This window comes from Nelumbo nucifera, chromosome 1, assembly GCF_055504915.1.
Source record: "Nelumbo nucifera cultivar China Antique chromosome 1, China Antique-T2T, whole genome shotgun sequence".
NCBI classification, from domain to species: domain Eukaryota; kingdom Viridiplantae; phylum Streptophyta; class Magnoliopsida; order Proteales; family Nelumbonaceae; genus Nelumbo; species Nelumbo nucifera.
This window is the reverse complement of record NC_142649.1, coordinates 164,744,067-164,770,241: the sequence shown is the minus strand read 5'-3', so window position 1 is coordinate 164,770,241 and position 26,175 is coordinate 164,744,067. Positions and strand designations below refer to the sequence as shown.

General features: G+C 35.7%; 2 protein-coding genes across 3 annotated transcripts; one reads left to right on the top strand and one right to left on the bottom strand.

Annotated features, from left to right (window-relative positions):
- The first annotated feature begins 1,326 nt into the window (after nucleotides 1-1,326).
- On the top strand, nucleotides 1,327-7,687 carry LOC104612438 (protein transport protein SEC23 G-like). Its single transcript, XM_010279856.3, has 2 exons — nucleotides 1,327-2,557; nucleotides 5,969-7,687. The coding sequence occupies exons 1-2, from the start codon at nucleotides 1,817-1,819 to the stop codon at nucleotides 7,625-7,627; spliced, it is 2,400 nt and encodes a 799-aa protein (XP_010278158.1). The 5' UTR covers nucleotides 1,327-1,816; the 3' UTR covers nucleotides 7,628-7,687.
- A 1,829-nt stretch (nucleotides 7,688-9,516) lies between these two features.
- Nucleotides 9,517-24,567, bottom strand: LOC104612437 (uncharacterized). Of its 2 annotated transcripts, none has more exons than XM_010279853.3 (8): nucleotides 24,441-24,567; nucleotides 23,191-23,380; nucleotides 22,971-23,066; nucleotides 20,048-20,135; nucleotides 10,988-11,072; nucleotides 10,780-10,843; nucleotides 10,584-10,673; nucleotides 9,517-9,816 (listed from the first exon to the last, which is right to left on the bottom strand). In XM_010279853.3, the coding sequence occupies exons 2-8, from the start codon at nucleotides 23,299-23,301 to the stop codon at nucleotides 9,769-9,771; spliced, it is 582 nt and encodes a 193-aa protein (XP_010278155.1). In that variant the 5' UTR covers nucleotides 23,302-23,380; nucleotides 24,441-24,567; the 3' UTR covers nucleotides 9,517-9,768. The 2 variants fall into 2 exon arrangements, with proteins under 2 accessions (XP_010278155.1, XP_010278156.1); XM_010279854.3 differs by having other exon boundaries at nucleotides 23,191-23,306; nucleotides 24,441-24,536.
- Nucleotides 24,568-26,175: the final 1,608 nt, after the last annotated feature.

Genomic DNA, 26,175 nt, shown 5'->3' with positions numbered 1-26,175 from the left:
CAAATAATCAAATAATTGACAAACTCAAACAAAAATTCCAATTAATCAAACTGATCATTATATATGTTTATGTATATTATATATTTTTATATTATACATAATATAGACAATAGGCCAATGATTATATTATCTATATATTATATAGATAATATAATTTTGATTCGGTGTCGATTCATGATTTTCTAAAAATTATAACCCCAATGTCCCATCAAAATAGGTCCAAATATATTTAATAATATTCAAATACATTCAATTGTGATCAACCAAAATTTTGAAATATTAATACAAATTTAAGAAATACTAACAAAAATAGGAAAATTTCCCATCCCTCCCTGGGGAAACTCATCCCCATCAGAACTATTTATGGATCAGGCTAGGCTTAGGTTGGCTTTGTCTTTGTATTTATAGAACACATTCAGGCCCGAGCCCAAATTCAGCCCGACCACTGGGCCTAGGTCTTATGCCCAAGTCCAACCTTCATATAAAGCTCAAAGGATGGGCCCGAACCTAAAGCTCATCTAGAAATTTGAAAAAAAATATTTTTCTTTTTTAATTCAATAATAATAGTTTTATTTATATTAAAAGACCTCAAAACCCAAAAAAAATAAAAGATTTTGCTGACTTGAAAAAGAGAAGATGAACAAAGAAAAAATATATTGTATGTGTGTCTATATATATTATATTTTTTATATAATATATTATCAAGTTGGACTTGAGCTCGGGCTCAGGCCGAATTTTTTGAGAAAGCATAAGCCCAGCCCGAAAAAGTTGGGCCTAGTGTTTTGGGCCCAATCTCAAGCCCACAAGCCTAAATTCATGTCGAAGCCCGATGTAGAATGAATTAGGCGATGCCAGACTGGCCCGTCGAGCTACTCGCATAAATAGGTCTAATCTTGAGAGATGTGTTGGATGTGCGCCTACTAGGTGTTGTGCACGGGACGTGGCCAACATTTTTTAGTCAACTAACCCGAACTTAAAGGTATAAGCACGACTTTGCGAGCCGGCCCATGCTTTAGCAAGTTGTGCCGTGCCGGTTCCCGTAGGTGTAACCGTGTAAGTGGGCTGTTATTGCTTCCTTTGGGATCACTAATAAGTCAAGCTCGGCACGGCCCATTACACAAGTCCAGGCAATCGGGTCCATCAGGTCAGACTCAATAACCGATCCGCTCGGTTTTGGGTTAAAAAGTACATGTCCTATTGGGTTCAGTTTGGTTTAGGGTCCTTAATATTTCTTGTCGACCCGATCCAATCCATTGACAGCGCTAGGCGTGGCCCATTCAAGAATCTAGCACTTTATTTTTTGAAGAATTAGCAAAATCCGAATACATTCAACCGTGGGACCCGATCAGTGTGCTGTAAATTTGTTCAGAAGGAAGATATGTGGTGGCAGACTGGCAGCCTTGTAACTGCAATCGCCTGTTCGGTTCCTGGTTTATGAATATTTTACCCACAAACCAAATGCGGCCGGTCGGTCGGTCGCCAAAAGAAAGAGAAAGAGATTCCAATCAAATCAACAGAAAATCGATCACCAACTGGTGCTTCAATTCTCTTTCCCTCAACTCCAAAAGAGAAAGAGAGAGATGATTCGAGAGCAAGCAATTCCTTATACTCTTCTCTATCGATCTGAGAGAGTCTGGGTCTCAGGGTATCGTTATCTTTTCATTATTTATTATTATTTCCTTTTATTTTCTTTCGGAAAACTCGATTCTTTACGAGCCCTATCCAGTCCATCTCATCGCTCCCTATCAGGGATAGGGTTCTCACTCTACAAAAGCTACGTCGATTCTTTGAGGTTTTTGCAAGTTTTTCCTTTCATATGTTGATCGACTCAGCATCAATGGATTTTGTCCAACTAGAGGCGATCGAAGGCCTTCGATGGTCTTGGAATTCATGGCCGGCTTCGAAATCCGAGGCTTCAGCAATGGTAATCCCTTTGAGCGTGATGTATACTCCATTGATGGAATTCAGCGAGCTTCCATTGCTTCCTTACGACCCTCTAATGTGCAGTTGCTGCGGCGCTGTTTTGAACCCTTACGCGCGCGTCGATTACCAGTCGCGGCTCTGGGTTTGCCCCTTCTGTTACCGGAACAACCCGTTTCCTCGTTCTTATGTTGGGATTGGAGAGAACAATATTCCTACAGAACTTTTTCCGACTTACAGCACCGTTGAGTATCATCACGGACAGAAAAGCTCAGGCCTTGGTTCAAATCTAAACTCGAACCCGACATGGGGTGGAAACAGTTTATCCTCGTCGTCCTTATCATCTTTGACGTCGTCTTCTTCTTCTTTAGTTTCTTCATTTTCTTCGTCTCCATTGCCTGCTATGGATTCGCAGGGCATTGGGCCTGGATTTGTTTTTGTCGTGGACACTTGTTGTCCGGAGGAGGAGCTACGGGCACTTAAGAGTGAGCTGTTACTTATTCTGGCACAATTGCCGGAGAACGCATTGGTTGGACTGGTAACTTTCGACTCCATGGTTAGTGTACATGACCTTGGTTTTGTGGAGTGTTCGAAGGTTGTAATGTTTCATGGTGAGCGGGAACTGTCATCAGATCAGGTACGCCTCTACCTACGGAAGCTGACGTTCTACTTTAGCATTGCTAGCATTGCATGTGTATAACTTTTTTGTGTAATTATATCGTTTCCAATTTCCTTTTCTTTTCATCTTAATCTTCGCTAACCCATAATCCACAATTGTCATTTGATCCATGAGTTGTTTTGCAAGTGAAATTTAAGTTTTACTCCAAGGTTTTTCTTGCGTATGCAATCCTTATGTGCAGGATCTATGAATTGCTAAAATTAGCATTTCTCTTTTGAACACTAACTCTTGTGTCGTAATTGAAACAACCCTTTGAAGTGACCCACATTGGAGATTTCTTATTTTGGAACTTAATGTAACAAGATATTGTGATGATCTCAGCCATCTAACCCGTGGGCCTTTTATTTTGAAAATCCAATAATGGTTTTGGTTCGTTTTCAAAATGTGCCCAGTCCTTTCACCCATAAGCTGTCATTGTAAAGAATATTGTGTGGGTCATGTTTAGGTATCTAATTGTATTAAAATTTCACCTGATTTATTCTACTTTTAGTTGAGGTTTGGTTTCCATCTTTTAAGGGTGTATAAGATGAGATCCATTGAATTTGTATTTCACATTCCTTACTGTACAATGTGCCTATATTTTTCTGTTTCTGGTCAAAGTTCTTTTCCACATTTTCTTATTGGTGAATGGGTAATTATTCTAGGCACAATATGGAGGATCTGTGCCTAATAACTGGGTCCCAACTTGGTGTCTTATATGGTCCTTTAATGTTCTGGACATCTCGAACTTGTTACTCTTCTATTTCACTTTCTAGAAGCAAGTTAACCACAGTTGATATGGTAATCCCTTTCATCCAAGATACAGTCAATGGCCATCAAATATTTGGACCATATATACTAAGGTTCCTTTTAACAAGATGGTGCAATAGAGATTTAGGCTAGTAAAGAAGCAAAAATGTCAAATAACCATGAAGCACTGGTTGCCCAAATTCTGATTTGATGTGCGTGTTTCAGGATCTGTGTGTGTGGGGGGTGGGGGGGTTCATTTGTTGATTATCTCATTACCTTTTTTTTTTTCAAAAGGTAAAGCATAGTATTTCATTATGTGTAGAAAAAGAAGCCCGTGTACAATAAGGGACTCTATATTGGGAACATACAACCAGAACAATCAGTTAAGCAGTATGCATATTTTTGTCAAAAAAAAAAGAACTATAAGGTATTCCTTGAAAAAAGTTTGAGGATTCCATGCCATGAACAAAGGGTGCCTGTGACCTGTTCAACACATCCTCTTCTGATTTGAATTTCCCTTCAAAGACTTTATTGTTTCTTTCACTCCATGGAATCCAAATGATTGCATCAGGACACATTCTCCACAACAATTTACCCTTTTTACTCAGCCCACTAAGGTGCCATCCACTAAATAAAGCCAGTACAGACTGGGAAGCATCCCAACACCCCAAATCACTTTAAAACAGCTAGCCATAAGGATCTAGAAAACTTGCAGCTCATGGTTGATCCAGGAGTTGTATCACTGCTACAACTTCTGCTATAGGGAAGTAAATTGGTGTGCAGACATATTTGCCTATCTTGGGTCTTCCCAATTTTGTTGTTTTAAATATTTTGGGGTGCCTCCTTCAGATGTGTACCAGTACTTATTAGCTGATATCAGAGGTCACATTTGAATGGAGGAATAGTAGAGTGTAGTAGGTTTGTATTTTATCCTCTGAATAAAAAAAAAAAAAAAAAGAAAACAGAACTTGTGGTCCAGAAATAGATGATTTACTGATTCATTCTTTTCAGAACAGAGAATACAGATGGGGCAATTTAAGAACACCTCTTTTCAACAGGTTGTCCGCTGTGAGATTTTTCTCCAAGGCAGCTGTCCAAATTTTAAGAACTCAAATTTTATCAGTAGGAAAGGAGCATGCACACTCTGAATTGGAGGAATAGGAAATCATTGACAAACAGATATTTTCATGCATTTTGCATTTTTGGCATTCACATTTTTTATCTTTATAAAAATAAAGATAACCATATTTTTAATCTTTATAAAAATAAAGATAACGAATTAAATATAATCTTGGGGGGGTGTACAGAATCTCAAATATTTTTTGCTTCAAGGATAGCATGGTGAAACTATATATTTGTCATTCTCTCTGAAAAATGATTAGGCTTTGATTTGAACTTTCTAAGATAAGCTTGTTGCCTTATCAATCTGAAATAGAGATAATTATCTATAAAAAAATCTGAACTAGAGGTAATACCCAAAAAATTGTACCATGGAAAGCACAAGAACTGCAACCACTATGTTGGTAATGGTCTTGAGCAAGCTGGACAGATTGGGTCTTTGGATTTCTAGGTTTGTATTCTATATCATGCTTACGTATTGTCATGCACTCATGCTGTAGCATCTTCATATGCTTAGTCTTTCCTTAGGTTGTGCTTTACCTTTTCAGAGATAAGACTGCAGAGCTTATAACATTGATTAATTCTTCTAATGGTGACAGGTGTTATATACATCGTGTTTTGTACCTTGGCATTTCAGCCAATGGTGTTTAAGGTAGAACCACAAGTAAGATGCACAACATTTAGGCACAAAACCTGTAGCATAGCATTACTTGAGGCATCTTAGTCACATTTACACCACTAGGTTCCACATAGGACAAACAAAGCAAGAATAGCTTCACAACTGAAGAAACATCCAAAAATACATTTCTTCAGCTGTGCTATGTTCCTTTTTGAAGTTGAAAAAGCTCTCACCATATGCGATTTTCAATTATTGGTGAGTGATGTGGCACTGATGTGATCCTGAAACAGAAATACAACACTTAAGTATATACTGTGATTTTAAAGTACCATTTGAATGTACTCAAATTCCTGAAATTAAGAGGAAACTTTATTCTTATCTCTCATCCAGGCAATCTTGAACATATAGGTGAGCTGGATGGCGACACTTAGATGTTATGTGACCCTCTTGAAGAGGGTTGATTTGTCCGAACATATTTGAGTGCATATGATTGTATGAATTAATGTTAACTAATTTAATAATAAGCTGCTTCCCTGCTAGATTTTTTTTTTTTTCGGTATAGATGCCTTTAAATGATCTGTTTCCAAATACTTATTTTGTTTTGCTGAAACGGATGCATAAATAGGAGACACTATCAGAGAATGTTCTGGAAGTTGGTGTATCTTGAATATATTTATTTGTAACAGTGGACATTGAAATCCAAAGGCCTAATAACAATAGTTGATATTAGGATAAAGATAAGCTAGTATTACTTTCTGACTTGAAAAACTGGTGCCATGTTGCGTTTCTTTTTCACATGCTCATTTTCGTGACTGACTGGAAAGTTCACAAGTGCATTGCATACCACATTTCTCTTTTCCTGGAATAATATACTACTGATCTGTGCTACTCTTCACCTTCAGATCCAAGATTTATTGGGCATTTCTCGTTCTAAACATCAGCGGCTTGGAAAGGCATCAACCATCCACAAGCAGGGTTTTTTGCTTCCAGTTTCAGAATGTGAATTCAGCATCACTACTGAAATAGAAGAGATGCACTCCACCATGCAGGCTTTGCCTGGTCATCGTCCCAAAAGAGCCACTGGAGCAGCTATATCAACTTCAGTTGGACTTCTAGAGGGATGCTTATCTAGTACAGGTTCCAGGGTCATGGTTTTCACATCGGGGCCTGCTACTCTGGGCCCTGGGATAGTTGTAGATACTGATTTTAATAATGCCATACGAACACATCAGGACCTTATTAATGGTCATGCTCTTTACTACAGAAAATCTTGCAACTTCTACAAACGGTTGACACAGAGGGTATGTGATGCATCTATTGTTCTCGATTTGTTTGCTTGTTCTCTTGATCAGGTTGGGGCTGCAGAGTTGAAAGCCCCAGTTGAAAGCTCAGGAGGCTTCATGATGCTGGGGGAGTCATTTGAGTCAGATGAGTTTAAGAAAGGTCTACGACGTATTTTTAGCCATGATGCTGATGGCCACCTCAAGATGTATTTTGATACGACAATTGAGATAATAACCACAAAAGAGGTAATGATCTGTGGGGCTCTCGGTCCCTGTGTATCTCTCAGGAAAAAGAATAGTTTGGTGAGTGAGAATGAAATTGGGCAGGGTGGTACCAATTTGTGGAAGCTAGGGACACTTACAAACAAGACATGCATTTCTTTTTTCTTCGAAGTAGGTAATGATCAGAAAATCCAGGTGGGGTCTGCATTCTTCATACAGTTCATAACACGTTACCGGCACAGGAACATGCAAATCCGACAAAGGGTGACAACTGCAGCAAGAAGATGGGTTGGAAAGAGCTCACTAGAGATTGGTTCTGGGTTTGATCAAGACACTGCTGCCACAGTTATGGCCAGACTTGCTATCCATCGGGCTGAGAGATTTTATGCCCGAGATGTTATAAGGTGGCTGGATAATAAGCTGATTAAATTTACTTCCAAGTTCGGAGACTATGTGGCTGAAGACCCATCATCGTTCCGTCTGCCATCCAACTTCTCCCTCTATCCTCAATTTATGTATTATTTAAGGAGATCACAGTTTATTGAAGTCTTTAATAGCAGCCCTGATGAGACTGCCTTTTTCCGGCAGATGCTGAACCGGGAAGGAGTAGTAGGTTCCCTGATTATGATCCAGCCCAAACTTTTACGGTATTCATTTAATGGGCCCCCAGTTCCGGTCCTCCTTGATGTTAGTTCTATCTCACCAGACGTTATTTTGCTTTTCGATTCTTACTTCTATGTGGTCATTCATTATGGCTCGAAGATTGCACAGTGGAGGAAGAAAGGTTTTGACAAGGATCCAAACCATGAAAACCTGAGAAATCTGTTGGAGGTGGCAGAAATTGACGCGAAACAGCTGGTGGCTGAACGCATTCCGGTGCCCAAGCTTATTAAGTGTGACCAATATAGTAGTCAGGCAAGATTTCTGCTTGCTAGGTTGAACCCGTCAGTTACTCAAAATTCCGTTTATAAAGAAAGCTCGGATATCATATTTACAGATGATGTGAGCTTACAATTTTTTATAGATCATTTACAGACCTTGGCCGTACAAGGCTGATGCATAGGTTATTTTTTCGTTTCATAGATTATTTTATAGATCACAGGGAATTCCTTCTCTTTTTTCGTTTCCTTATACAAAGAATATACGAGATCTATAATTATATCTTTCAAAAATTTAGGTCTGCAAATGGTATCCGGTTGTCCAAATTTGAATTCGAATTCAATCTCATTAAGGATGACCAAAATTCAACCCCCATTCATAATTGAATCAAATTTTTGATTCGATCAAATATTGAATCAAAATTCAGCCCTCGCATGGATCGAGTTAGTAATTATTCATTGTAAAAGGTCAAGATTGAGAGTTTCAGAAGATAAATACACTTGTACACAAGATGCTGGATTTTGGAAATTAGCACATACTAGCCAGTAATATATGGAGCGAGTTCAGTCCACTTTTTGACGATGGTGTGACAAATACTAACCATTAATATATGGATTTTAATTTTCTATTTACTTAAATGGGCAAAAAGCATCGAGGATTAGTTGCAACATAAAATGTGAATCGAATTTGGTTCTCTACTTTGGGTCTCATTCTTTTAATCAGCGCATAGCACAAAACCATCATGGATCTCCATTTTGTTCATTTTCATTCTTTAAATAAGTTCTATACTTCATGGTCATGAACTGTCGCCTAGGTCTACAAAACCACCATTATAGACATTTACTGACAGACTGCAATGGAAACTTATGCCGACAGACATTGACTGCTGGTAAACATCTACACCAGTAGTTTTGGAAACCTAGACCGACAGTTTATGACTTGGCATGGAATTTTTTGAAGATTGAAAATGAACACGAGACATTTTACAGTCCGAAAAGAAATCATTTTTTAGGGAAAAAAAAAGAATTCAATCAATGTTTTTTCATTCTGCCCATTCTTGTTCATTTTAGAATTTCATCCTATTTAAGAATGAGAGTTGAACCAAGCATGGCCTTAATTGCAACAGAAATTAACCTTGAGGGTCTTGACAAATGCTGTTAACTGCGTCATGCTGCTTCTTTGTACAAAACAAACTTAGAAAATCCTCCCAATTCTATAAATGCATCATATACTGAAAGTCAGGGATATATCATGCGAAATTCAGTGAACTAAGCTAGTAAAGTATTATTGAAAACCAGGCCCCCACAAATATCACTGAACTGATATTATGCGTATGATCATACCATCAATCTATAGTTGCTTGGGGGAAATTCAACAATGTTTTCCATTATTTCTCCCCCTCAAAATCATGGATAATCCACGAATCCTCAGTCTCTGGTTGAAGGTCTTTACCCACCCCCACCCCCACCCCCAAATTAATGCTTTCTCCTCTTCTCTCAAAACCAGTAAAATGAGTTTATTTTTCTGACAAAAACCAGCATATGTAATGTGGGTAGGGAAGAATTGCTCACTGTTTCTCAAACCTTCAATCTGAAGGCGATATGAGAAGCAAAGATGCCTTGATCTCTCTCAGTTTTCCCTAATATCCAATTCAATAGCATTGTTATTTATCAACTTCAATATTTTTTGCCATTTAAGTAAATAGTACATTAATTAATCATATCATACTGAGAAATTTTGAATTACAACTTTCCTTCGAAATGAAATTAAATAGCAGTTTAAATGCTACAGACATTAAATATAGCATTATCCCTGTCCCTTCAGAAATCACTCGTCTCACATTTCAAAATGCATTGCTATTATTTAGTTTATAAACAAAAATTAGAAAGGAAAAAGATGATCAGGCCCTCCACTAAGAATTTAATCAATCAGAATTCAGACCCATAGCTTTAGAACAAATAACTACTTGGGGGCCAACAAAACAAGCAAGGATATTTCATCTTTCAATCAAAAGGCCATTTGCCTTGCAAATATGCAGGGTAAAAACAAAACAAGAAATATCAGAATTGCAAGATAAATAAATTCCAATATACACTTAAATTCAGATTATACATTTCTCTTTCAAAAATCTTATATAAGTAAGGTTAGAATATGGGTAAATAATGAGAAAATCATGAGAGCAGCAAAAGCCACTTGACATACATGTTACATTGCCAAGGAGAAATTACTTGTGACAAAAAATGAATCACCTTGACTTTCTTTTAAGTCATACAATCAGCTTGGACAACCATAATCAGCTCAAAAATTTCAAGGTTCTCCTATACCCACCATGAAATAGGACCCAAACCATCATAATCAAGTGATCCCTGCCAACAAAATGAAGATTAATGATTTAAAACAGTACTTTTTTATACAAATGTAGTCTTGAGCCAAAACACCATTGAAAAAGCAAAATAATCTCCATTCGTCTCTTAGCATAGTCCACTAAATATAATTTTCTATCTCCCATCCACCTTAGCAATTTGTTGTGCGAGTAAAATTCTAAATTCCTGCTATATCTACATATTGGTAGGTCATTTAGCCAAAAAAATCTAAATGACCGGGAATCCTCCAAGTGGCAACCTAGGGGTCCCCAAGGACTCCCCAAGTCCCCATATTCCATTATAAATTTTATAAATTTCAGAGAAACCCTTTTTATGGGCATCTGTTGAACTAAAAATGAAGGCTCCTCTATCTGATGGACAGCCTGATGAACTAAAAATTGAAGGGTCCCTCTACCTACTTGATCCAGTCGGCACTAGCAAAACCTTCTTCCTCACACACATGTACACAAATAAATCAAATTTAGTTTGATTGGTTATAAACTAAGGAATTTTAAATTGCAGAATTGCTACCTTCATATGTTAATTCAAAGAGAACAACTCAATTACTCCTAAACTACTTGTGAAATAATTCTTCCTTGTAGAGCCTTCAGGTGTGCTGATTAATCCCTATCAGGACAATATCTTTCCAAAAGATTCAATATTACACCAAATACTTAGCTAGATTTCAGCGTCTCTTAGCAGTCACCTTTAATTAACTCAAATTAATGGAACATGGAGCAAGAATCGTTCAGAATATGAGTTGAACTTACAGTGATCACCATAGGAGCAAATGGCTTTGCTTCCTTTTCTTGCTCAATTGGGATTGGAGGATAACTAATACTATGAACTCGGAACCGAATCTGCACTTAATTGCAAAAGCTAAATTTAAATCATTATCCAAAGCCTTGAAGCATTGAACCAGATTAAATGAAGATAAAAGGACTGCCAAAACATAGCAGTGCAAACCTCATCTTTTCCATCTATTGGGTATTGTTCATCTTGGAATTCCCATGACCATACGCCTTGATGCCTGTATCCTCATTACCAGATGAGTATGCTTATATTATTAAAATCAAAGATAATGAAAGGATAAAAATGAAATAATTTTAGCAAAGATCACACTGCAGGATTAATAAAGGCCTAAAAAGCATTAGTTGTAATACAAAATTCTTACTTGTTCTCTGGGTTGGGCATAAGACTGGATGGATTTGGCAGAAGATGGACAGGTATGTGGATGTCATCAAAAAAACTAATAGACACTGCCATAAAAGATTGAATATCAGATCAGAGGTACAGGTATAATAATTAATTCATAATCCCTTCTTATCAGTAATGGGATTGATTCATCACAAGAACATGGAGATTGGTTGATACAAGTCAACAACAAGAATGACATAGCCAATTCAGGATCTTTCAGTGGCATGGAATTTATCTTACATGCTATTTTTAGTTAAAGATCTATTTATTTTGCAAAGAAGGGAAATGCATGTAGAAAAGGTTCTGCACCATAAAGAAAAGGCTCTACCAATTTATTTAGGAAACAATTGAGTTGAATCATCTTGATACCTGTTTAATCCTTGAGTTGAATCAACCTATTTGAACTTGCTCAGAATCCGAGCTCTAGTAATGAACCAAGTCACCAACAAGAGACGAACACAGATTTTGATTTTCCTATTTTTAGATTGTCATCCAAGATTCTTGTTTACCATGGCCCTGTTCTTCTGCCATTGATTCGAAACCATGATCATCACCATCAAAAGGTGCTCAGATATACATGTCAGTTGTTTCTTCTACATCAGAAAATAAGGTGATGCATCTTCCTCACTATTCTCTTTTTCTGAAGGTTTAACTGAAGCACAAGTTCATCTACTCTTCCTCCATCCATGAAGATTGACATACTTCTCCAGCTTTGGCTAAAGTCATCTATTTTTGTTGTTGGCCTTCTTCTCAGATCAGAGGTAGTTTGTCTTAAGAGAAAGGGGATATAAATTCCTAGTAAGTTGCACTGTCTTTTGTGCCTAAGACAGCATTTTTCTGATTCCTGCTCAAGTGCTCAAAATTTGAGAAGTGCTACACCAACTCCCCCCCCCTCTCTCCTTTTCTTTTTGAAAAGCCATCTCTTTCTATAGATTTTTTATTTCCCAACTCCTTCATGAAATAACATCCCATGCGCCCATGACTCTTCTGAACTGTAACAAGAAGTTTCAATTCTTTGGCATAATCCATGTCATCATTGGATGAAGGATGCTTGCCATCTGCCTTCGCGTATGAAAAATCAAATCAACCATGTTTGATTTGCATGCATAGACAATGAAATTGCTTGAGAGAAGCAATTTATAAAATTGCTTGAGAGAAGCAGCCTTAAAAGTCTTCATCTGCAATGGACAATGAATAGTTTTCGTTCTTTTTTTTTCTTGAGTTCATTGTTCTTGATTGGATAAGTCAGTAAACAAAAAGTTAGAGCCTTTGTCGGACTATTTTCCATGCATTGGGTTATTTAGAAGATTTGTTGAGGATTAATTTTTACAAAATTTGGGTTTTCCACATTGACTGTGTGTTGTATAACTAATTATCAAAGAAAATAAAAGAGTCTAGGAAAACCCATAACTCAACAATCATGTGTTGAAATCCTCAAGTTGTATTTCAGTTTAGGACTTTATAAAGCAAAATTAGCAAACTAGTAGCGGAAGAAAATGAAGAAAAGAAATCTGTATAATGCGATCCTTACTAAGTTATAACTACTATTCATCTTTGTAACTAACTTGTATTCAAATTTTCCATACAGAAGATTGCTAAGTTATAACTACTATTCATCTTTCTGACAAACTTGTATTCAATTTTTCCATACAGAAGATTGCTACACCATCTATCTATCTATCTATATAAGAAGGAAGTCAAGGAATTTTCTCCTTTTTTTGAAATTTTTATATTTTTAATTAATTCCATGTCATTTTTGAAACAACCAATGAGACACTCTCGTTCCCCATAAAAAATCACCTAAACTCTCCCCATACACACACGTTCCCAATAACCTAAATAATCTCCTCTCCTAAAATTTCTCCTAAACTACCTCTCCCACTTTCTTCTAAATTATCTCTAATTCCTATTTATCACCAAAATTATATCTAATTTAGTAGGGAGTTTCTCTCCTAAATTATCTCTAATTCCTATTTATCCTCTCCCCCACTTTTTATCTAAATCTATCTAAAGAAATTTTGGATTAAAAAAATTTAGAATCATTTAAATATTCTAACAAAATTATATAATAACTTTAAAATATTTATTAAAAACATAAAAATAACTCTAATAGATTTAATAGTATTCTATTATTAGTAATTTTTTATTTTTACAAAATTCATCACGAAATTATGTACTAACAATATAAATTATGATTTTCCAGATTATTCAATTTAAATGTTATTCAAATACTAAAGAATTAACAATAAAAATAAACTATTATTTCAATATTTCAATAACTAAATATCTAAAATAACAAAATATTAAAAATAGCTAAATAATTAAATGACAAAATATTTAATATTATGTAATAGCTTTAAAATAAATAAAATTCAAATAACAAAATTTATTAAATATTTTAAATATTTAAATAACGAAATATTTAACATAACTAGATTTTAAATAGTTAAAATAACGAAATTATATAATAAATTTAAAAAATTATTAAAAGTAGAAAAATAATCATAACATAATGTTGAAATTAATAATAATTTGAATATTTCACAAAATTAATAATGAAATTATGTAATAATAGTATAAATTATAATTGTACGGATTATTAAATTCAATAAATAATTAAATAACTAAATAATATTGTAAATAACAAATTTCACTCATATCACTTAATAATTCGAGAAAATAACTTTCAAAAAAACTAATATCCATTAATAATAATTTTAAACTCTTAATCTATATTTATTATATAATTATATATACTAAAATTAATATTTATTGTATGTCAGTAATTATTTATTTATTTTTGATAAATATATTTTCAATAATTATGTATATAAATTTATTTATGTTTTTATTTAATATAAAATTTTCAATAATTATTGGAGATTAAACTACTATTATTGAACTTTTTAAATTTAATTTATTATACTTATTGTATTTATTGTATTTTTGTTATAATTTGTTGATTAATATTTATTAGAGATTAAACTATTATTTGAGACTATACTACTTATTGACTAATTTAATATATGCTTTAGTATTTATTGTATTTTTATTAGTTATTTATTGTATTTTCATTATCAATATATTTTCAATAATTGTGTATTTTTTGCTATAAATTGTCAAAAATTATTGGACATTAAACTATTGTTATATATTAGAGATTAGACTATTAATTTAGCAGAAATTAGGAATGTTCACGAGTTGGTTCGGTTTAGTTGTAGGCTGTTTGGCCAACCAAATCAACCTGATCAAGTAGGGAGTTGGTAGGGGTGCAAATGGATCAGATTCCGATCCGATCCGATCCTATTTTGTTGGATTCTGATCTCCCCTGATCAGATCTTCGGACTGGATCAAGAAATAGGATCCTATCAGAAATCGTATCAGATTCAGATCACCCCCTATCTGATCCATATATGTGTGTGTATGTGTTATTTATTTATATAAATATATATAACACATATATGTTATTTATTTATTTATTTATAAATATATTATTTATATTGCATTTTTGTAAATTTGTTATATTAATTATTTTGTTATAAAAACATGTATATATATGATGAAAATAGTTGAAAAGATACTTGTACTTTTTGTTTTTCTTTTTTAAATTATTATATTTTATTTTTCTTTTAATAATTTATTGTTTTTTAAGAAATTTAAATTGGATCCGATCAGATCCGAAAATCGGACTTCTTCATTGAATTCGAATTCGAATCCATACTTATGAGATCAGATCATAATCAGATATTCGGATCAGATTCTAATATACCCTAATTTGAATCCGATCCAATCCGTTTGCATCCCTAGGAGTTGGTCACCTAAAATCGACTAACCATTTGTGAAAATCGGCCCACTCAGGTTGTATCAGTTTGGGTTGATTTTTGGTTTTGGTCAATCGGTTCAAAAGATTTAAACTTAAAAACTTAAATTTAAATTTAAAAAATTGCAGTGACATTATTAAAAAATTAAATTTATGATATAAAATATTTTAGACTAAGAAATATGGGAATTTTCTCACTTTCCTGTATTAAAAAAATATATTTAAAATATAAAATTTTAATATATCTATGGTAAGGTCGTTCGATTTTGGTTGGTTTACAAATGGCCAATGTGAAAATGATCCAACCTGGTTGGGTTGGGAAATTATTGAACCAAAGCTGATCGGAAATACTAGAAAACCGACTAACTTGGATCAAGTTGATCGGGTTGGTCAGTTTCATCAATTTGATGAACAACCCTAGCTGAAATTAATTATTGTTATTTTTTTATTGTAAAATGTTATTAAAAGTAGTATATAAAATATAAATAATTATTAATTATTTAAAAAGTTAAAAATATAAAACAATTCTATACTTATCGGTTTAACAAATCTCGTGCATCGCACGGGTCCCTGCTACTAAAATAATAAAAAACAGTAGTGATTCATCAATTTGATGAACAACCCTAGCTGAAATTAATTATTGTTATTTTTTTATTGTAAAATGTTATTAAAAGTAGTATATAAAATATAAATAATTATTAATTATTTAAAAAGTTAAAAATATAAAACAATTCCATACTTATCGGTTTAACAAATCTCGTGCATCGCACGGGTCCCTACTAGTAAAATAATAAAATGCAGTAGTGATTCTCAAGCTAACAAGATTTCTGGTGGTTTGAACAAAAGTAAGTTATAGAAAATTATGTGACAAGATTTATCCAAAAAAAATGTGACATGAGACATCTACAGAGAAAAATAAATCCATTGAGGTTTATATTGCTAAATATCTAACTTGGAGCCAAGGTTCAAAATATCACAATGTATAGGTGTGTATTGTACGATACTCATCAGTTTTTTCTTTTTTTTTGATAAATGAGTAAGCATTTCATTAATCCAGTAAATAAGAGTTACAGGCAACTCAAGGAGAGGCACGAGATGCGACCTTTCCTTTAAGATTGATCACAGCATTACAAAATCAGATGAGCATTATTACAAGGTAGCCCAAAATAAAGAATCCCCAGAGACCCCATGTTTGGCAAGTGAATCAAACATCAAGTTTGCTGATCTGCCTACCAACTGGACTCTAACTGTCAGATTTCGTGTCAGCCATTTGACATTTAAGAAGATTTCTATAGCCCCAAATCACAAAGTCAGCAACCATCCCACCACCACCTGAGAGTCCCCTTCAATAAGCAAACGCTCTATACCTAGCTGGTTTGCGAGCTGGATTCCTTGTACAGCAGCAAGCAGTTCAGCCCTTATGGAATCTCACAGGCCCACAACCTGAATATAAGGATATGATAATGCTATCTTTATTTCTCAGAATTCCTCTATACCCAAAGGTCCAGAGTTACCTCTGTTACTCCCATCAAAATTCAGCTTAAAAAACTCCTCCCCAGATGGCATCCATTGTACCAAAAATCTATTCTACCTAGTAGAAGTATTAGCCACTGCTAACCAACTCCTCCAAAGGTCATGAAAGGAATAGCTATCAAACAGGTTTAAAGTTTTCAGCCACTGAATTTCCCTTGTCAAAACACAGTCCTTAATGTCTGATATGCTTCTGTTTTTTTTTTTTTTTTTTTTTGATCAATAACACAATTCATTAATTATCACAATAATTATAGGGAGGAAGACAACCTTTCTTATCTTCCAACTACATTATGAGCCCCAAGAGAAGAAACAAGAGAGAAAAAGAGAGCAGGAGAAGAAAAAATTAAATTACATCTGTGCCCAAAACATGACTTCCCTGTCCACCCCTTGTTTAGCTAACCCATCAGCAAAAAACTTAGCTGATCTTTTCACCCAAACAATTTTAACTTCCATTTCTCAAACCAGCCATCTGAATTTCCTCTTCAAATTACTATAACTCCATAAACCATTCTCTTCTTTGTTCAGCCACCCAACCACCACCTCCGAGTCCCCTTCAATTATGAGTTTTCTGATATTCATCTCCCTAGCTTTCTGGACACCTTCCATAACTGCGTGGATCTCCGCTCTGAGAGAACCACCCACCCCAGTTGGGCCTGAGAACACGGTAGAAACAACCCCATTCTCATCCCTGAAGACATCCCCAATCCCTGATTGACCAGGGTTCCCTATGCTACTTCCATCAAAGTTTAGCTTTATGAAGCCCGCAGGTGGGGGAGTCCAAAACACACACACCCCAACTTTAGTCTGGGTAGAGCTAGCAATCTCACCCCACTTCCTCAGCATATCATCCACTGTATATTCTTTGAAAAGCTCTAGGGACTCCATCCACTGAATAACACTTATGTGTATCAGGGCCCTCAACGCTTCAGAACCAATCTCTACATCAGAGAAGATTCTAGAATTTCTTTCTTCCCACAACCCTCTCCACATAGTCCTTCCCCTCTTCGTACGCCACCTGAAAAAAGAAGGATCAAAAAGGCCCTGCAAAAATTTGAAGGAGTCCAGGTACACCCAAAAAGAGAGCAAGCCCAATGCCAAATAGACTTTGCAAAATGGCAAGACACCAGAAGATGAAAGTCGGTCTCCCCATCAGCATTACAAAGAACACACCAATGAGGGGACAAACAAGTATTGGGTCTCTTCTTGTGGAGCAGATCACTCGTATTGATTCTTTCCAAAAAGGCTTCCCAACAAAAACTACCAACCTTAGGAGGAATTGGCATGCACCAAACCTCATTAACAGGGAAGGGGGGGTTACAGGATTGGTGAGCTGGCTTAGTACTTTAAAGAAAGAGGCACAAGAGAAAGAACCAACAGGGGTGGGGGTCCAGATTCTAGAGTCATCCTTAAAAGGGTCCAAGAAAACATTATCAAGAAGAGAGAGGAGCCTTAAAATACTGTCTAGGTCTGAGTCTCTCACAGCCCTTCTCAGGCCCAGATTCCAACCAAACCCAGAGATGGAAGAGGATGGGGTCAAAAAAGAGGAATCTGACTCATTTTTAAAACCAGAAAGTGCATACAAATAAGGAAACTGGTCCTTAAGGGGTGCATTCCCCACCCACGTTCATTCCCAGCATCCCATCTGTTCAGCTATAGCCCATGTATGCTTACCACTATTTTGGCCCATAGTTTATCCTTCTCTAGTTTGAATCTCCACAACCATTTCCCCAAGAGTGCCAAATTTCTTTCTCTAATATTCCCAAGCCCTAGCCCACCATTGTTTGGATCCCCTCACTTCTGATTTAAGAAATTTGGCACTCTTGGGGATTCAAACTAAATCCCTGTATTCAATCCTTTGAGTCTGTTTCCAATTCTGTGTTTAAACACTGAGACTTTAAAGTTAGAGAGAGAATATATATATATATATATATATATATATATAGTACCAGCCCTTTGAATTGCATTGCATATCACATGCATAGATACTTCAAACCATTCTTGGATCACTCACTAGAAGGCCCAACTGTTGGTTGGTTGGTCCTTCAATTTAAAATTTGTCTTCAACAATGACCAAAGACTTCTGAATTAGATATGTATCTCACTATCTCTGTTCAGTTAAGTATGACAATATGATGTTTTCTGGGAATGCCCAAGGTTTTCCTAATTAGCCTTAGGCATACACAAATACTACATCCAGATAGTAAACATGGATACAGCCCCATCAATAATGAGACAATTCTCAATTGTAACTCAAGATAAGAATTTATAGAATGGGGATAAAAACTTGAGTATTTCAACTGGTTATTGCACTAGCTTACTAGTTTGAACAGCAAGTCAGTGATCTAACAAACTAATTACTGCTAAAACACAGAATTCATTTTTAGTGGTGGTGTAGATGCCAGACTAAAGAGTAGGGATGATCATTCCCAGACCTGGCCCAGCCTGCACCCTGGACCTTAAATATAGGCCTGGGCCTGGCCCTATATGAGCCTGGGCTTTCTGAGCATACATAGTTACATAATACATACATAGGCCTACACCCATAAATTTGCATACCGAGAGAGGAATGATAATCTCTTCTAAAGACGGAAAGAATTGGATTAACATGCAAGTCATAGTTCAAGTACAACAATTCTAGGCCAATACAGAATAGTAAACAACATCTGAATAAACCAATTAAGCAATGAAGAGTTCAGTTTCTGAGAAACTGTAACCATAAAATCTAGTCAAGGAAGATCAGTTCAAGAGACTCAATCAGAACACAGATCATGGTTCTTCTTCATGTACTAAAGATGATTTTTTTTATCTTAGGGTTTCACCAAGGTGGAAATTGAAGGTGACTCATAGGTATTGGCTTGATAAGGAAGGGAATTAAGGAGTCAGGGCATTTGTGAAATTTTACTAGGGAAGCAAGATTGGCTTCCTGAGTGAACCCAGATCAGTTAAAGTTGCCTGTTAGTGTGATTAGTGAGGCTTCAAGAGATGTAAAACTTTTGGGGGCTTAACTCTAGCAGGATAGTCTTCTGGGCCAATACCAGTATTGGTTCTTGTTCATTGCCAGGACTTTCTTTTCAGGTACTTTATCACTCTGAATGTAACTCATCCTTGCATATCAATATAAATATATAAAGACATAAAGACATACATTAATACATATGTGTATATGCATACATCTACACCTACATAAGTACATAAGCACACGTGTGTGGGCCCAGGAGTGTGTGTCTGCCAGTCAGGTTGTTTAGTAAGCCTCCCTGAATGACCCACTAATCTTCTACGTGGCAATCTAATTGGAAGCCCAAAAAGGGTCTGACATGTTTGTCTTGCTGGACTAGATTCATGGGGCAAATTTCAGCCTCAAAGTATTTGCCACAAGTCAATAATAAGTTTCTGGTCAAGCTTACAATAAATAGTTGCAAATCCAAACTGCTAATATTTGTTTGGGAAACCACCAATACAAGGTAGAATATAGGGCTGCTGTGACCTGGAGGGTTGAACACTTGGCCAATCCAAAGGATCCTTCACATTCTGGACTGTTTGAATATGTCATCTCATCCCTCCACATGGGAAAAATAGGGTAAGTTGTGTAGAGAAGTACCTACTTAATCAATTTTTTATTAATAAAGAAGAAATCAATAAGCTGATACAGAAACAAATATAAAGAATATCAATTAAACCACCTACACTTTAAACCATTGGCATCAGATGATTTTAACTTTCCAACAATAATCTCTCCCACAAATGGCCGAAACATAACCAATCTGAATTGTACCTGCCAGGATATAATGGCATGGTGAGTCAACTGGAAAGGGAACAAAATTAAGCAAAATATTAATTGTTTCTTGATTCTATTAGGGGAAAAAGAGAGATCATATCCTTTTCTAAACAAGTACAGTAATACCCTTCTAATAATGAATAAGAAACCCCCTATTTGTCAATTTTTCATGCAAACTTGAATTCTACCACAAAGAGTATTGCAATAAAACTACAACAGAAGAATTATTATCCTTGTCAACTAATGAAAGATTCTTAGAAAATGCATGAGCATGAAGCGTGTGATACCTCATCATATTAATATGAGCGATTTCATTTTTCAGAAATAAAGCAATTCTCTTCACTCAAGTTCTGAAATCAACAAAAAAATAAAGGTTGCAATGAAAAATTACTTAAAGATCCTCAAGAACTTTATTTATAAAAAAAAAAAAAAAAAATCCTCAAGAACTTTGTTCTCTTGATTCTTATCATGGCCTTGTTTGTGTCTCAGTAAATAACTAACCTGGGTAAATGCACTTATCCAAGTAAGTGTTTCTTGGGAAACACTTAACCAGATAAGAGCACTTACCAGTGTTCTTTTATTCCCCAGGTAAAGGTGTACAATGACTGATTTATCCAAAAAAGTGATATTATTGAAGGGACAATATTGTCCCATCATGTTTTAGTAATTTTCAGTGTGCATGGGTAAGTAATTTACCCAAGTCTGAGGAGATTATTACTTCCCCAGGTAAATGAGACACTTGGGAATAATTCTTTTTCGTGGGACCCATTAATACCAGAAAGCGAACACAGGTTTCTTTCTTTTATGTGGGACCTACCAACTTACCCACCCCCACTTTCCAGAAAATGAACGAAGCTCATATGTCAAATAAATACAGACTATTCTCAATATCATTATAAGTCCTATCAGCATTGTCCTAACTATCTATGATCTGCTACATGATGCACCATTTCTGCTCCATAGAGCACTTATCTGCTACCGGATTGCTGATTTTTACCTATTAACTGAAGCGATGTCCTTTCTGGACTTCACCTCGTAAGTATGTCCCCTTAAGAGTGCCCATTTTGCACCTTCTGCTCCATAGAGCACTTATCAGCATTGTCCTAACTATCTATGATCTGCTACATGATGCACCATTTCTGCTCCATAGAGCACTTATCTGCTACCGGATTGCTGATTTTTACCTATTAACTGAAGCGATGTCCTTTCTGGACTTCACCTCGTAAGTATGTCCCCTTAGAGTGCCCATTTTGCACCTTCCCATTGGTGCAACCATTGGTCTGCATTAACAAGTCCAGACATCCTTGGAAAACTCTACCTTTCACCAAATGGACCTAACCCCAAATTCTTCTGGTTCAGCAGAGTGTAGGTGGGTAAATGTTAAGAGTGGGCTAAATAGGCGGTTCAAATATTTTAAATGCTAACAGATATAGAAAATGAGGAAGCCATCTTCACATCATTAACACATTTGAGAGGCATCAGAGGAAACAGAAATCCCAGTGTCTATCCCCCTACCCAATGTGTGCATTCTGTCTCAAAAGTAGAGAAGGCTTTATTGGCAGAGAAATCTTTATTCCATTTTTCCACATGTTTAATTTTGGAAGCCGTGTGTACCTATAAAGACATCAAATGACTTTTGTAAATATTTGGAGTTTCGAGGAAGGAATACGATAAGTGCCTCTTTGAAGATAAGATGTTGCCGTTCATGGTAATTATAAAGTAGAGGAGCAGATTTTTTATCCTAGATATTTAAAGAATTTAAAGGTTCTAATTTGACAACTTTAAGAGAGATAGATGTCTATTATAATATTCGATCCGTCTTTGACATATAAACTGTAGATTTCTTTATATGTGTTTTAACCTATGAGCATTTAATTGCATAAATGAGCTCTTCTCCCCTTTACTTGTTTAATGCACTTTTCCTTATAGAATAAAGGATATCTTATTTCCTTTTAATTAAATTTTATTTTATCATAAAAAAGGATCTTGCACATGTTGTTCTCTTATCCTCTTATGTTGTCAAATTGTGTATGCATTCCCATAAATTAAGATACTGCATATCCGCTTAATGCCAAAAAGATGTCATTGCTTTAGGATTGTAAAGTGCAAATAGCCAAAATGACCTTAGTTTATATATTAGAATAAACTTACAATGATGCCAATGATTAATGCTATTTGTCATTTGCAAATTGCAATATAAAAAGAACAAAAGCAGGTTGCTTTCCTTGCATCAGGGGAATTCATGAAAACAATATAATAATGTATGAAAAAGCATCAGCACAAATTTAATAGGTATAGAGGTTTTCGAAAAAGGTGTTGGGCATAGTGTATTCATGGTTGGAAAGCCACTCTTTGTTCAGAAACAGACACACTAATACTTAATTTTGATTGGGATTATCTTTTTGTAAGGTCATAGAAAGATCTATTTGATGTACTTGGTTATTTGTAAAGGGTCAGATATGTCTTATCCTTGTACAGAATTCTCATTGTAAATGAGCTATCATTGTGCTTTTTTGGATATAAAAATGAAATACTTTACCTTACAGTTTCAAAAAAAAAAATACCAAATATAGAGGCATAGATGCAAAATGTCCAACATGCCACTGTAACTCGCATGTGCTAATTGAACAAAAGCTAGCATTCTAAGCATATTGAGGAAAGGAAAGTAAGAAGATTATTTTAATGAGGAAGATAAACAAATAAGATGTCCTTTACTAGATATTCAAGAAACCACCAAAAAAAGCCATTATGTCAAGAATGTTCCAATGATAGAACTACAAGAAGAAACAAAAGAAACAATATTGAAAGGGAACATTATAGATAGACAAGCACCGTATAGGTTGAAGCACCATCTCCAGGATAGATGAAGCCATCTTTAATATCTCTAATGTCATAAATGGAGATGCAAAGCCCCAAATTCGGGATAACCTTCACCAAAACATATGATGCAAGTTGTTAAATGTTGCATTGTTGCTCATAACTTCAAAATTCAAATAATGGAAATTTCAAGAACAAGATGAAAAATAGAAGTCAAGAAAGAAATTTGACAAACCTTATCCAAGAAAAGTGTCTCAAGTTCTCCCTTAATTGCCTCATCCAAAGGAAGGTTAAGTAGATGAGGGGGCAAACACAAAGTATGCTCAATCAAGCTAAGGAAGAACATCTAGCCTTCTCCAAATTAAAATTTCAAACTGAGTGTGTTAAGCACCAAATAGCTTGTGACATAGGTAAATGTTTATACCCTCCCCCAAACCAAAAAAAAAATAAAACATATTAGTAATCCTTTTAAAGAAAATATGATGATGTAGATCCATCCCCTAAAAATACCAATAGATGAAAATAAAAACTGAAATCAAATAGCACTTATTTCCAATTTCCAAAGACAAAGAGTTTGCAAATATTTGGATTTTGAATTATACAACACTAGGATTTACTCAGCTTGAAGAAATATTAAACAAACAAAATTTTAGAATAATAAGATAACAATTAAAAATATGAATTTATCAACTCAATTAAAGGTCATTCAAAAGGTCCATGTTCTTGCTAGGTTTCAACTTTTTGTTGGAGGTAGATGAAAACAAACATCTATGACATGCATTAAACAAAACAAGAAGAATCAAAGGTGCATTTCTCCCCACACTTGCATTTTCTGCCTCTTTAACAAGGAAATTATGAATCACCTAATTCATTGATTGCAAGTTTACTTGGTGACACATGGTACGTATTATAAAAATAAACTCATTGAACCTGTTTTCTCAGATGAAGATGGACCGGAGTCTGGTTAAATTATAGTTCTTTTTTTTTTTGATAATTTCTGGGTTCATTATAGTTGCATATATTGGTTATAATGAGACAATCTGGGAATAAATACTCTTAAGAGTAGAACTCCACCATTTTTTTTCAAAATAAAGCATTTCAAAATCAAACATATCTCAGATTTTCAATTCAGCAATCATCATACAACAAATTCAAAATAAAACATTTCAAAAAAAAAAAAACAAAAGAATGGACTCAAGGACTCAAAGGGGGCGGACGACTGGTGAAACACTTGGACAGTTGGACTCATGACCTCATGCGGCGGGCGGAATGGAGAGAGGACTGAGTTGACTGGCTACTGAGAGGACAGAAGAGTATAGGGGCGGAACCCCTGTTTTTGACTTTTTCAAAAGAAAAAAAAAAAGAAAAGAAAAGAAAAGGAGGTTTGGCGGAAGAAGAAGAAGAAGACTGCGGCTGTGGACTGTTTTTTCGAAAAAAAAAATGAAAAAAAATTGAAGAAGAAGAAAACTGAAGAAAGAAACTTACCTGCCGCTGCCGGAGCTGAGGTGCGATGGAGGTGGGCTGGGGGCTCGAGCTGGTGTTCGGTTCTCCTCCCTCTCCAATCGAAACTTAACTTTTTTTCTTGTCTTAGTACTTAAGAGTTTAGATAGATAAATTTTAAAGGGTAAATTACAAAGACCCCCCGTACTATGGGGTCTGTGACAAAGATCCCTGTACTTTGTTTTGCGACAAAAACCCTCTGTACTATGTTTATAGGACAAAAACCCCTTCCCATTGGCTTTCCGTTGAAATCCACCATTACAATATATTTTAATCTTCATACTACCCTTATAACCGCATCTGTATTTTTCCTACAGCTGCTGTGTTTTTCCTCATTAACCGCATCTGTATTTTCCTCTGTATCAGATCCGGTTTTGTCCTTGACATGTTTCCAGGAGCGGGAACCCAACTTCGTCCTTAGCATCAGATCACTTTTGAACCTTGAATTAATGAAGAACGGCTGTCTTGCCGCTAAGTGACGAACAAGGTAGGGTGGGCCTCGCTATAATAAATCTGTCCATTTGAGAAGTCAAATTTTGAATAGCGATCTTTTCCTTGAAACCTTTAGCGATGTCCTCACCGAGGTGTGAATCTTCTTCTCTAATCTTCAGCACTTGATGATGAATGATACATTTCCAATTTGCCACCGGTTTGAGGGACATCACATTCTCCGGCGATTCCTTGCTCCGTTGATAACTTCAAGACTCGTAGAATCAACCTTTGTCAGAACCGACCCTTCTGTATCCATGTCGATAACCAAGCTTCCAAGATTGCTGACATTCTGCAGAACACGACGAGAGCACTGGTCTCTGGATTCTTTCGCAGGCTCTGCTTTCATTTTTTACCTAAGCCAAAGAACCAAGATTAGGGATTCTGCCTCTCAATCTGCAACTCCTCAGCTGCGTTGCTGTGGACGAAGCAAGGAGATTGTTGACACTCTGTAGAACACAAGGAGAGCACTGGTCTCCAGATTCTTTCGCAGGCTCTGCTTTCATTTTTTTTACCTAAGCCGAAGAACCAAGAATAGGGATTCTTTCTCTCAATCTGCAACTCCTCAGCTACGTAGCTGTGGACGAAGCAAGGAGATTGTTGACATTCTGCAGAACACGATGAGAGCACTGGTCTGTGGGAAGTAGCAGAAATGTCAAGGACAAAACCTTGGGAAGCATTGTCATCGAAAAGGAAAACGAATGTTCAAATTTACATTTCTCCACCCAGCCCAGTTCGTCTCCATTTCTCCACCTAGGGCGCAACTGGACTGTTTACATTTCTGCAGGGCGCAACATGGGAAGCATTGTCATCATGTTGAATCAGTTCCGTTGAGAGCACTGGTCTGTTTACATTTCTCCACCCAGCCCAGTTCGTCTCCATCATCTTCGCCCATTCTTCCATCAGTCCAGCGGACAATAGAACATGACTCTATAGAATCTGCTACATTTGGGTTTTGGGTTTTGAAGCATTCCTACAAGAGTGTTTTTCTCTCAATTGTCAAGGGTAGTATGGGAATTGCAACAGCAGATTTCAAGAAAAGCTAAGGGAAGGGGTTTTTGTCTCACGGTCATAGTACAGGGGTCTTTGTCAGAAAACAAAATACAGGGGTCTTTGTCCCAGATCCCATAGTACAGGGGATCCTTGTAATTTATCCAATTTTAAAACAACACACCTATCAATAAAATTTCAAAACAATAAATTAAATAAATAATAATAATTTTATTATATG

Excerpts from the sequence above, each read along its gene's own strand:
- LOC104612438 (XM_010279856.3), top strand. The coding sequence starts at position 1,817 with ATGTTGATCGACTCAGCATCAATGGATTTTGTCCAACTAGAGGCGATC. Across the intron at positions 2,558-5,968 it reads GGGAACTGTCATCAGATCAG|ATCCAAGATTTATTGGGCAT; the intron begins GTACGCCTCTAC and ends CTTCACCTTCAG.
- LOC104612437 (XM_010279853.3), bottom strand. The coding sequence starts at position 23,301 with ATGTTCTTCCTTAGCTTGATTGAGCATACTTTGTGTTTGCCCCCTCAT. Across the intron at positions 23,067-23,190 it reads AGACACTTTTCTTGGATAAG|GTTATCCCGAATTTGGGGCT; the intron begins GTTTGTCAAATT and ends GTTTTGGTGAAG. Across the intron at positions 11,073-20,047 it reads TGATGCCAATGGTTTAAAGT|TGTCTATTAGTTTTTTTGAT; the intron begins GTAGGTGGTTTA and ends CTTTTATGGCAG.